The 12,536-nt window shown below is 42.8% G+C and overlaps 1 protein-coding gene across 1 annotated transcript; it reads left to right on the top strand.

Annotated features, from left to right (window-relative positions):
- Positions 1-4,697: 4,697 nt before the first annotated feature.
- Positions 4,698-6,086, top strand: lrrc30a (leucine rich repeat containing 30a). The gene has a single exon (XM_078539738.1). It carries the CDS (start codon positions 4,746-4,748, stop codon positions 5,643-5,645), a length of 900 nt encoding a protein of 299 aa, XP_078395864.1. The 5' UTR covers positions 4,698-4,745; the 3' UTR covers positions 5,646-6,086.
- Positions 6,087-12,536: the final 6,450 nt, after the last annotated feature.

The following is a 12,536-nucleotide window of genomic DNA, read 5'->3' on the forward strand; positions in this document are numbered from 1 at the left end:
CCAGCGACGCCCACATCCTATGTGTAAATAAAAAAAACCAAGGAGTTCTGTTTGTGGAATTGCCCCAAAACCAGTGATTTTAACTCTTCAAGCTACCAAACCCGTCCTAATAATATGTCTTTCAAGATCCCTTTCAGAAAATAACATTTTATATGAGTAATTTAAGACATATGGTAGAACTCTCCCCCCTGTTGGGGGTGTTTTGCGGGGTTGGGCGCGGACCCGATCGGTGCCCTGATTGGGTCCGCGCCACCATTTTACGTGGGCGGGCCAATTAAGGCCCGCCCAGCATGATGCGCACCCGGAAGCGCTGCGCAGAGGTGCCTCAGGGAGATTAGTTTTAAGTTTTACCATTTCAATAAAATGTTCAAAAATTTTTTATGACATGTCCCCTCATGTGAAACTGTCACATGAGCTGGGACATGTGCATTAATTTCAATAAAAGTTTAAAATCATTCATCAAACCTCATCCTGCCTGTGGATGAGGTTCCATGAAAAATGCGAAGGCCGCCTGGGCTCTTCACCTGCCCGCCAACCTTAAGGTTGGACAGTCAGCTCCGGTAATTATTTTAATTTTTAGTTAAATGGTCTTAATAGGCCTTTGACAGTTGGGCGGGAGTGCAGCTGAGTCAGCTGCGGCCGGCTGAACTGAAAATCTAAATGACGCGCGGTGACGTCAGGACGCACGCCCGACATCACCCTGCATCATTTTACGCCTTGGCGAGCGGGGCCCCCGCCTCAGCTCGCCAAGCCGAAGATTCTCCCCATGATGTGATAAGTAGAGCACACTTGGTCGGAACAGGTGACTTTAGACCTTTGGTTCCCAAAGCTCTCCACTGCTAGGCTATTCCTCGTATCATGACTCTGAAATGGCCTAGTAAGCTACTCATTTCAAGGGCAATTAGGAATAGGCAGCAAATGCTGACTTTGCCAGCGATACCCATATCCCGTGAAAGAATGAAAAAAAGGACTGGGTCTGTTGTCGCAGGGTCTGATCCTGCAGAACCAACTCCAAGGCATGGTTCATTGTATCCGGATGTCCGAAAACTGCCTCCCTCGGCAGGTTCTCTTCTCACAGCTCTCCATTGGCCAATGATCCAAGGGCGGCCAAAGCAAAAGATATAAGGAAACGCTCAAGGTCGCCCTAAAGCACGGGTGCATTAACACCACACTGACTGGGAAGAGAACGCTGCCAACCACTCGGCAAGGCATCACTTGGACCATCAAGGCGCAAGTCACTTCGAGGCTCAGCAACTCGACAGTGACACAGAACAGTGGCGGCAGAGGAAGGAGAAGAGAAGGAAGCCAACCTTGGGCTGCAATTTTCACTCGCCTGCACAACAACGTGTCCACACTGAGGAAGAACATGTGCTGCTCAGCCATCTGAAGTCTCGCCAGGCCTGACGGACATCATCCTTCATTCCGAGGGACCACCGATGATGCTGATATTTATTGATATGATTGGTTAACAGTTCCATTATTGCATCATGTGACTACCAGTGCAGCAGAAGGTGAACAAGATGGACATTGCTCTCCTTTGGCCTAGCAAGTCCTATGTTCCTATGCTACCTAGAGCAGGAGGTAGAAGATGGGCAGGAATGATGCTGGATCCAGGATGATCAGACAACATCAGAGAAGGAGGTGCCATGTTTGCTTATATCCTCATAACTGCACCTAAAGACCCTCGAGTACATGCTGAACTTATCAGTGCATATGGAGGCTGGGTTCAGAGAAATTTGTGATCTCCAGGTGGAAGACCAGGAGCCACAGTGCTGGCTAGTTCCGCCCTCCCTGCCACTGGAAAACAGCCTACAATTTCCAAGTAATAGGAGCATTTTGGCCCTAATAGAGAACATTACCAATATTAATCACAAGTCACAGATTCACTGCTTCAAGTGGCAGACAGGGTCATCAAATTCAAAACTGATCAATGCTGCCTAGATACATTGAAAAACTCCAACCAATTATTTTAACAAAATGAAACAGAACTCTGAGCAACATCACAAATAATCAACACTCACAAAGCTCTAAATACTTCATGTACATGCAAACCTATCTATTTTACTTACCTCTAACCCCTTTCCCCATTATACCTAACCCTTTCTATCCTTATGATTCTGCCTGGTGTGACCCTATAACAGGGCTTGGGTTGGGGGCCAGGTTTGACAATCGAGTCCCTGATGCTAGCTAATGGGATGAAGATCGGGCTGTGACACCCCCTATGGTGGGGCGGGGGAATGCAGAGGTGAGGGTGGGAGGTCATGGCTATCTCTGTGATATGCTCTCAGGCTCCTCAGCAGCTGAAGGGATGGGTGGAAAACAGAGTTGGTTGTTGCTGATGCAGGTTGCAAAGTGTGTGGTGTCCATCAAGATCCGATGGCAGCTCTGGCCTTTGCCTTCAGTGTGAGCTGATCAGTGTGAAAACTGAGACACTAGCACTGGCCAAACTCAGCATTGCAGCAACTCACCAAGGCTCCTTTGTCAGCACTTCCAAACACATGACTCTACCACCTAGATGGAAAAGGGTAGCAGATGTATAGGAATACCACCACCTGCAAGTTCCCCTCCAAGCCACACACCATCCTGACTTGAAACTATATCGCTGTTCCTTCACTATCACTGGGTCAAAAACCTGGAACTCTCTTCTAAACAGCACTGCATGTAACTACATTGACTGCAGAGTTTTAAGAAGGCAGCTCATTACCATCTCCTCAAGGGCACTTAGGAATGGGCAATAAATGCTGGCCTTGCCGACAACACCCATATCTCATCAACAAATAAACAAAAAAGGTCCTGAATTCTGTGATCTTCTGTCTCCCCATTTGTCTCAGTTTTTCCATTAGGCAGTACATATATGAGGTCATACAGTGAACCCAATGCATGGGTGTTCATGATAATGGCATCCATTGCTGGGGACTGCAGCGCAGACTCTTATCCATTGCAAGGCAATCTGAAAGCTTTTATAGCTTGCAATGTAGTCTAACACATATGCCTAGCAGGTTCCTCTACAGTCATACATTGGAAACATTTCCTCAAGACTGCAGCACCCTTATCCACCACCTTTCCAACTGTTCCCTGTGATAAACGTTTGTACACAAATGACATTGCACATTGTATATACTGTGATGTAAGTATAATAATTTTCATAATATTTTTCTGGAGTATTGTAAAGTAGGGTTTATGGGTATGATTATAGCTGGGTCTGTCTATGTGATTTAAATACATTTGGAGTCAGGTAGACTGTAAGCTTGAAATCATCAAAAGAAGCTACGGGTAGAAATGTGCTTGACGTGCTAATGAGTAGTCATGAATGTTGACTTAGCATGTAAGGTGTGAAGGGAATTTACATTTTTAGATAAATTAAGGGATTGTTGGATTTCAAAGGGATGTTATTCTGCTTACAACTAGCCAGATAAGCAAGGCTAAGGAGTGTATTTATTTTTTCCCAAAGGTTACTGACAATATTGGCAACAGGAAAGTTTTTATATCATGAGTAAGATACAGTTTCAAAGGCATGTGGGGCAGAATTTTGCCGTTGGCCAGGGTGCTCAGCAGGGGTGGTCAGGAAGACGTCCACCACCCGCGATCGGCACTGCACTGCGATTTTATGCAAGTGAGCACTTCATAATCTCCCTGAGGCACAGGGCTTCCTCAGGGAGATGAAGAGGTATTAAAAAAATAACAAAAACAATAAAAATGTAATGAAATATGTCCCCTCACGTGACTTTGTTATTAATGAAAAATTAAAGTTTTTATTTTATTTTTATTTGCTTTTGGAAACCTCATCCCGCCCGTGGACGAGATTTCCAAAAAAACGCAAAGGCCACTTGGCCTTTTCGCCTGCCCGCCAACCATTAGGTTGGACGGACAGTGAAAATTTTAATTTAATTGATTACTTAATGGTCTTAACGGGCCTTTTAATTGTTGGTGGGTGTGCTGCCCTCTCCGGTGTGCACCCGCTGACCGAACTATCATGCGACTGTGCGTTGATGTCGGCCAACATCAACGTGCATCATTTCAGGTTCAAGCGGGTCATGTGCGTGCCCGCTGAGCGAAAATTTCTGCCCATGGAATAATAGAATTTACATGTTAAAGGGAGAGAAACATATATAAAGGAGAATACTAGGCTATGTGAGAGAAGGCCACGTAAGCTCTAACAGGAGTGTGTGAAACAGCCTTCAAGAGGCCTCCAGCTATTTGTTCATGTAAAGTAACTGAAGTTGGGGGAAAAGCATTTGGAATTTCACTGTCAAATAGGTACTATGTTAATTTGCTGCATTTGTTTTAAATCTAAAATCTATCTTGGACTATTGCCTTAAAGAGGGTGTGTAACTGGGAGTCGGGTCAGTTAGGAATTTTAAGATTTGTTATAGGAGTAATTGTAGTCATATGCATATGCTTGAAATCTTTTATTTTGTCAACAATAAATATTTTAATTTAATTTTAAAACAATCTCTAAAGGTCTTGGTAGACTCATTACTTCTGAATTCAGTGCACACATCTTCTCATAATAAATACAAATTGCAGAACCATTGTGATAGCATGACCAAGTTTCCTTTGTAGATTTGGTCCACCTGGCACACATAATCTGCATGTCATAACAATACGCCAGCTACTTAATTAATCTTATTGACCTTGTTTGCATCATACAATGTGTATTATCTTGAACACTGTCAATTTTACTTTTACAGGTCACCAATACTTAAACCTAGGCAGAAATTATATAGGAACCTGAACAATTAAGCATGGGAATCTGTGTATCAAAGAATGTTTCAAAAGAGGAGCTCAGAAAATCAATAAAAAGACAAGGAGCAGTGCCTTCAGAAGAGGAAGATGCACTTTTGATTGCTGAGTTAAGGAGTCAACTGAAGATGGTTTATGGCCACAAATCTCTGGGGTTAGCAATGATGGGAATGACTGACATCCCTAAGATTACTTGGCAGGTAACTGAAGTAGAAAAACTGAACGTGTCGCATAATTTCCTCCTTAGTATTAGTCCTGGCATTGAGAACCTTCAGAATTTGGTTGTTCTAAATTTGCTAGGGAATCAATTGGCTGCTTTGCCGAAAGAAATTGGAATGCTGAGGAAACTGAGGGTTCTATTTGCTGACTGGAATTGTCTCAAAGAAGTTCCACAAGAACTGAGCCACTGCAAAAAACTCCAGGTCCTAAGCCTCTCGTACAATATGATTTTGTCTCTCCCTGAGAGCTTTGAGGACCTGAGGAAACTGGAAAAGCTCAATTTAAGCAACAATCGCTTTGTGCAATTGCCCACGTGCATCTACCGGATGAGGAGATTAACTTTCTTACACATCGGCTGCAACAAAATTGAAAGCATTTCTGAAAGTGTGGGCCAACTGGAAGACATGAGGATATTTATTGCAGAGAAAAACAGGCTTCGATTCCTGCCCAAATCAATCTGTTTGTTGAGACCCCTTAAGCTCCTCAATGTGAACTATAATGAGATTGAAAACCTTCCCATAAACCTCCCCATGCTGACCGAGTTGGAAAGGGTAGCCAGCCATTCGCTAGATACAGGCCTTCATATCAAATGTAACCCCCTTGCTAAACCACTGCCGGACCTTGTAGAAGAGGGGCTCGAACCTCTCTTTGATTATTTGAAACCCAAAAGGGACAATAAATAAGGCACTGGTTTCTTTTTGAGCTTCTGAATGTTTGTGGCCTGAAGGCCTTGAGTAAAGAATTCAATTTGCCATCGCAAATGAACTTGCTCATGCACTTGGCCTACATATATTGAGTCACAACGTGTGTATCATGTTTATGCACCGATGGTACTTAAGAGCATGAGTCATGACTTAGAAAGCTAAACTTACTCTGTATATACTTTCAAAAACTCGGAATAAATTCAAAACAGCTCTTCTTCAGTTTAACACACTTTGTTTACTTTAAGGAGTTGTATTGTTTTTGTCTCGTTTGCAAAGTATTTTTGGCAAATATTTGAAGCTATTTTCAACCCAGGTTTACACCATTCCTGCTTTCCACCTGATATGCTGACATTGCTTGTACAGCCTTATATAACATGGCCAAACACTGCTGTGTTCAGCATGAGCACATATTTGCACTAATCTTCTTCTCAGCCATTAAAAGGGCAGCAACATTTTTGAGAGATCAACGTACCGTTTAAATGTACACCTTTCTCAAGGCGGAGGGAAGGGTGGCAGTATTGATTAGCAGAACATTACACTGCTGGAGATAAAGGATGTCTTAGAGGAGTAAAATGCAACATTTTTAAAATTTGCTCACAGGATGTGGGAGTCATTGGCTAGGCCAGCTTTTATCGTCCATCCATAATTGCCCTTGAGAAGGTGGTGGTGAGCCACACTCTTGAACCACTGCACCTAGGTACACCCACAGTACTGTCAGGAAGGGAGTTCCAGGACTTTGACCCATTAGCAGTGAAGGAACAGCAATATAATTCCAAGTTAGAATGGTGTATGACTTGGAGGGGAACTTGCAGGTGGTGGAGTTCCCATGCATCTGTTGCCCTTGCCCTTCTACGTGGTAGTGGTTGTGGGTTTGGAAGAGACTGTCAAAGGAGCATTGGTGAGTTGCTGCAGTGCATCTTGTAGATGGTGCACACTGCTGCTACTGTGCGTCGGTGGTTGAAGGTGGTGGATAGGGTGCTAATCAAGCGGGCTTCTTTTTCCTAGATGGCGTTGAGCTTCTTGAGTGTTGTGGGAGCTGCACTCATCCAGGCAAGTGCAGAGTTTTCCATCACACTCCTGACTTGCGCCTTGTAGATGGTGGACAGCCTTTGGGGAGTCAGGAGGTGAGTTAACCACCACAGGATTCCTAGCCTCTGACCTGCTCTTGTAGCCGCAGTATTTATATGGCTAGTCCCATTCAGTTTCTGCTCAGTGGTAACCCTCAGGATGTGATTTGGTTAGAATTAAGAAACAGTAGAACTACATAAAGTACATAAGTAGAAGCATGAGAATGTTAGAGTACGTGCAGCAGCTTAAGAAGGCAGAGCCCTATATGAAAATCTGGGAGGAGGAAACACAAATAGTGAAGCAAAAAGTCTAACCTGTGCATGGTGTAGGAGGACACAGATCTCCTCAAATTCAAACATTCTTCCACAGAAGTGTTCTTATGTCACAATGAAAGGAAAGGAGTGTTACAATATTTGGGCCAAAAGGAAGGAAACAAATTTAAATATGAGCACCACAGGCTTCCCATTACTGATGTCCAATCTAGCAGAAAATTGTGAATCGTGTTGTTGGAATGGGTATTCAAGCAACATCTCAGAGACTCTTTACCTATCTTGCACTTCAGCTGACTCAAAGTTAGCTGGTTAAAAACAAAGTTCAGAAAATAAAAGCCCAAGACTCTAGTTTCATCCTTGACTCCAATTTGTTCTTTCCCAGAATGTCAAAAAACTGTGAAACTTTTTTTTAATCACCTTTCCTCCCTCCCAGAAGGTTCATTAAAAACTCACCCTTGTCTATTCTCTTATCTATTATCTTGTCTATTCTCTCTGTTTTTAACCAGAGTGAGTTCATGCACTAGAAGCCCTTCACTTTGCTTTCCAATCATGAAAAAAACACACAATTTTTTTACCTGCTTTATCTCATTCACACCTCACTGACATATAATTACAGAGCTGCCAGGTGTCTTCTGATAACTCACCCAAGTGATCATTATTCACACAGGAGCCCTGACAGAAAATGTTCCCAGACAAATTCATTCATAGCTGAGTCAAATCCTATTCTCAATCCACATCCAGTCTCAGCAGGAGTTAAGGTGGGAAAGTTAAGATAGGAGTTAAACTGAGGGAACAGACTCTGCATGGTTTTCCCACCAAGGGGGCAGTTGCAACTTCACTACCCCGCTATCACAGATTACATTTGAACCTTCTGGGTTTGGTTAAGTCAGTTATTCACTGGATAAATTGGTTGAGCCACTGGGTAACATGTGCTGCCTATCCGTCCATAGATCTGAGGCAATGATGACGAAATGGCTGCTCCTCTTGTGCAAAGAGATAGCAGAGAAAGATTTCAAGGTTGCAGATTGCTTCACAAAGCATTCCAAACCACTCAGGCTTCACTTGCAGTTTATACTATCATCAGGATGCCTAAACTCGATTATTGGAGGAACGTTATCTCAATTGCTTAATTTTAAGTTTGTCAGTGATATGACTTCAGTGACATGGATGCACAATGGAATTTGCATCAGCAAGTGTACCTGTTCTTGGTTTCAAAAAACAAACCTTATAGTGAACAACATCTTCTAGAGAGAGAACATCCTCTAGAGAGAGGTGTTGGCATCGTGGTAATATAGGTTATGACACATCAAGTGCATATCCAGGTACTTTTGTTGCGAATGCTGGACTTTGCAAGACGGTTCTGTTTTAAAATGTCTCCTTTAACTTAAGGTGAAACAGGATGTTCTGAAAAGGTTGAGGCCACACTGAACACCTCCACTTGGAGATAGGTCCTTGTGAGCTGGCGGTCATGGAGAAGAAATGGGATTAGGCAGGCCAGTGCTTTTATTGGCTGGCACAGAAATGATGGGCCAAATGGCCTCTTTTTGTGCTGTAATATGATTCTATGATTCTGTGAAGGATGTATTTTTCATGCATGGGCTTTGACTGTCTACAATCTTAATGACTTTAGGAATGGTCACAGCAAAACCCAATCCCAAATTCCATTGGGAACATAGGGCAGGATTTTCCAGTCGGTGTGCGGGCCCGACACGCCGACACGTAAAATGGCGCGTGATGACATCAGGCATGTGTCCCGACGTCATTGCGCAGTCCCACTATATTTCTTTCGGCGGGCGCGCACCAGAGTCAGCTGTGCGCCTGCCGACATGTAGAGGGCCTATTAAGGCCATTAAGAAATTAATTGAAGTTCTTGTTAACACTGCCTGTCAAACTTTATGGTTGACGGGCAGGCGAAAAGGCCAAGCAGCCTCTGCGTTTTTTAACTTCATCTATAAGCGGGTTGAGGTGTTCTAAAGCTTTTATTTAATAAATAAAAATTTTCATAAATATAACAACATATCCCATCTCATGTGGAGATAATGTCAACGTCAGGGAGATTGAAGCGCTCTTTTGCGCGCATGCATGAAAGAGCGCTGGCCCCGAATCTCCCTCCTCCCCCTGCCCACACAGGTAGCACTGAGTGCTGCCGCTCGCATATTATGCTGGGTGGGCCTTAATTGGCTAACCGCGCAAAATGGTGGCGTGGAGCCGATCGGCTCTGCAACCGCCCAAGCCCACTCCCGCTGAGTCCGCCCGCCACCTGAAAAATTCAGGCCATAATTTCCACGATAGGTCACTGAATGGAAATCCAAGACAGGAATCCTGGATGAGTTTTTCCTATCTCCATCACAGAGATTTGAAGCCAATGGTACTGCCACCCAAACTGAGGCTCTTTAACTCAGCACAGACTTGGGATAGAACCTGTGACTATCTGGGCCGCTGTATAGATCGGTGGTGTGGCCACATTCGAAAATCAGGTGGAGTTTAGGCCCCCAGCTTCTAAAACAAAATCTAGGTAACTAATGACCCATTAATGCTACATGAATAACAGCCAAAATATATGGTAGAGCAGGGGCTATAGTACAATATTGGACAGGCAAGAGGTCATGACTTCAAACCGTCACATCACAAGTTGCAAAATTGGATTCAATAAATCTGGTCATCGATAGGTTTGCACTATTGGGTGACAACAAAACCTGCTAGATTCTGGTAAAAGTCCCATTGGGTCACTAAAGCCCTTCACTGCCACTATCTTGCCTGGCCTACATGTAATAGAGGAGGCAATGGCATAGTGGTATTGTTGCTGGACTAGTAATCCAGAGACCCAGGGCAATTCTCTGAGGACCCAGGTTTGAATCCTGCCACAGCAGATGGTGGAATTTGAATTCAATAAAAAGCTGGAAATATAAGTCTAATGATGACCATGAAACCATTGTCAATTGTTGTAAAAACCCACCTGGTTCACTAATGTCTTTTAGGGAAGGGCCTGGCCTACATGTGACTCCAGACCCACGGCAATGTGGTTGGCTCTTAAATGCCATCAGAACATAGGCAATCTGGGAAGGGCAATAAATGCCGGCCTGAATAAAAAGAAACTTTAGTCCCACAATATGTGGTTAACTCCTAATACACTAAAGGAATGAGTGATGTTCAATAAATACTATTTTTCTAATCTTGCCCATATTACTAGGACAAATTTAAAAGGAGAACGTTAGAAATAAACTAAGAAATTAACTGGATGAAAATCACCTATTGAATAGTAGATGATGCTGTCCAATTGACCTCCTTGGTTTCTTTTGAGCAGGTGACACCCCAAGTGGATGATGAACACTTCAGTGATATTGGGCATTATAATAAAAACAAAATACTGCAAATTCTGGAAATCTGAAATAAAAACAGAAAGTGTTGGAAAAATTCAGCAGGTCTGGCAGCATCTGCGGAGGGAGAAACAGTTAACGTTTCGAGTCCAAATGACTCTTCTTTGGAACTCGATATTGGGCATTGGTTGGTTTCCAGAGAGCTTTTGACAAATTCCGCATTAAAGGCAGCGCCAGAACGCAATGGGTACCTGAGGCAAAACTTGGAAGTGGATAAGGAACCAGCTGAAAGTAAGACCACATCAGGTGTACATCAGGGGTTACTGTGAGTCACTGACAAATAATGATAGGAAGTCAGTTTCCAAGTGGATCTGAAAAGCTGCAAATAAAGCTCCTTACTGCTGTTACCTGAGTGATCACTTTCACATTTGTGCCATGTATTAATTACATGCAGCCTAACACGGTCAATAACAACTTTATTTCAACTGCCTTTATAAGTCATCTCCATAGAGATATGCGAATTAATGGTTTCATCTGCACAGATCCAGCAGTTGACCCCATTCTGGGGTTATTTTCTGAAAGGGTTAGATTCAGTTTAAGTTATGATGGTTGCACTTTGATGGTGTGCTGATGATTTTTTTTCACATCAGGTAATAATTTATTAAAACTACCATTGTAATAATTGTTGTGTCAACTTTTTAAAAATTCTTTTGTGGTAAACTCAGCGTTTATCATCCATCACTAATTGCCCTTGAGAAGATTTCATGAAAAAGCATTTGGCAAACACTTTTTCATTTGTTTTCTACAGCATGTGAAATTATATAAATCAGGCCTAGAACTAGGGATCACTGTTAAAAAATGAAGGGTTGCCCATTTACAACGGAGATGAGGCGAAATATTTTCTCTCAGAGGGTTGTGAGTCTTTGGAACTCCCTTCCTCAAAAGGCAGTGGAAGCAGAGTCTTTGAATATTTTTAAGGCAGAGGTGGATAGATTCTTGGTAAGCAAGAGGGTGATAGGTTATCAGGGGGTAGGCAGGATGGAGATTTGAAGTTACCATCAGACGAGTCATGATCTTATTAAATGGTGGAGCAGGCTCGAGGCGCTGAATGGTCTACCCCTGCTCCTTGTTCATATGTTTGTGTGTTCATAGGTCAGAAGATATAATTGTGTCACTTGCGAGTGGCATTATCAGGGCCAAAATGACGGACGACATTTCTGTATAAAAATAAAAACAAAAAACTGCGGATGCTGGAAATCCAAAACAAAAACAGAAATACCGGGAAAAACTCAGCAGGTCTGGCAGCATCGGCGGAGAAGAACAGAGTTGACGTTTCGAGTCCTCATGACCCTAAGGGTCATGAGGACTCGAAACGTCAACTTTGGACGACATTTCTGTTCATTCGCCTTCCTCAAATAATGTTGCGAGCAACTTTTCATAGAGGGAGTGTTTTGTCCGTGCACTTAGCAATGACATTTTGTACTTGTGCAACTGTTGTGTACAACTATCTAATTCTTACCATTAAGCATTCACTGCTGGTTTAATTTATTACACCGTCGCACATCGAGCCATTCGGACTCGAAACGTTAACTCTGTCCCTCATTTAGGAAATTGGCATTAGACCCACATGCCAGGTGACTGGAAAATGTTACAATTATATTAGTTTTCAGTTAGCAACTGAATTACTAATTCAATAAATTAGCAATTAATTGATGACAATCATTATGTCATCTAATGATTGTCATAAGATATACACCCTCATAAGGGTATGAGGTGCAGATTCGATGGAAATGTTTAAAATGGAGATAAGTATTTACTTTGGTCATAAGTGCATTATAGGACATTGAGAAAGGTTGCAGAGTTAGGACTTAGGAATGTCTGCTTCTATTTTTACATTTCTGTCAACATAAAAATACAGTATTCCTCCCCTTCAAAGTTGTTGTGAAAGTGTTTTTCTGCTTGTTTGTAAGACTGTAAGGTGATGATGTCATTCAAAGCCCAATATGCTGCGCGACATCATCATGTTGCTGCACGTGACATCAATATTAAAATAACACACCGAGCTTCTGGGACCTGCCTTCCCCAAAACAGCAACAATTATAACTCATCTACTTGCTTCCCTTTGGCAACATCATTCAAAGCCAAATGTAGCTCTACCTGTCCACCGTTTCCCTCCATCTGCTAACCATCTCTATGTCAGACTGCTTTCCAAC

Source organism: Cetorhinus maximus, chromosome 4 (genome assembly GCF_964194155.1).
Source record: "Cetorhinus maximus chromosome 4, sCetMax3.hap1.1, whole genome shotgun sequence".
NCBI classification, from domain to species: Eukaryota; Metazoa; Chordata; class Chondrichthyes; order Lamniformes; family Cetorhinidae; genus Cetorhinus; species Cetorhinus maximus.

Excerpts from the sequence above, each read along its gene's own strand:
- lrrc30a (XM_078539738.1), top strand. The coding sequence starts at position 4,746 with ATGGGAATCTGTGTATCAAAGAATGTTTCAAAAGAGGAGCTCAGAAAA.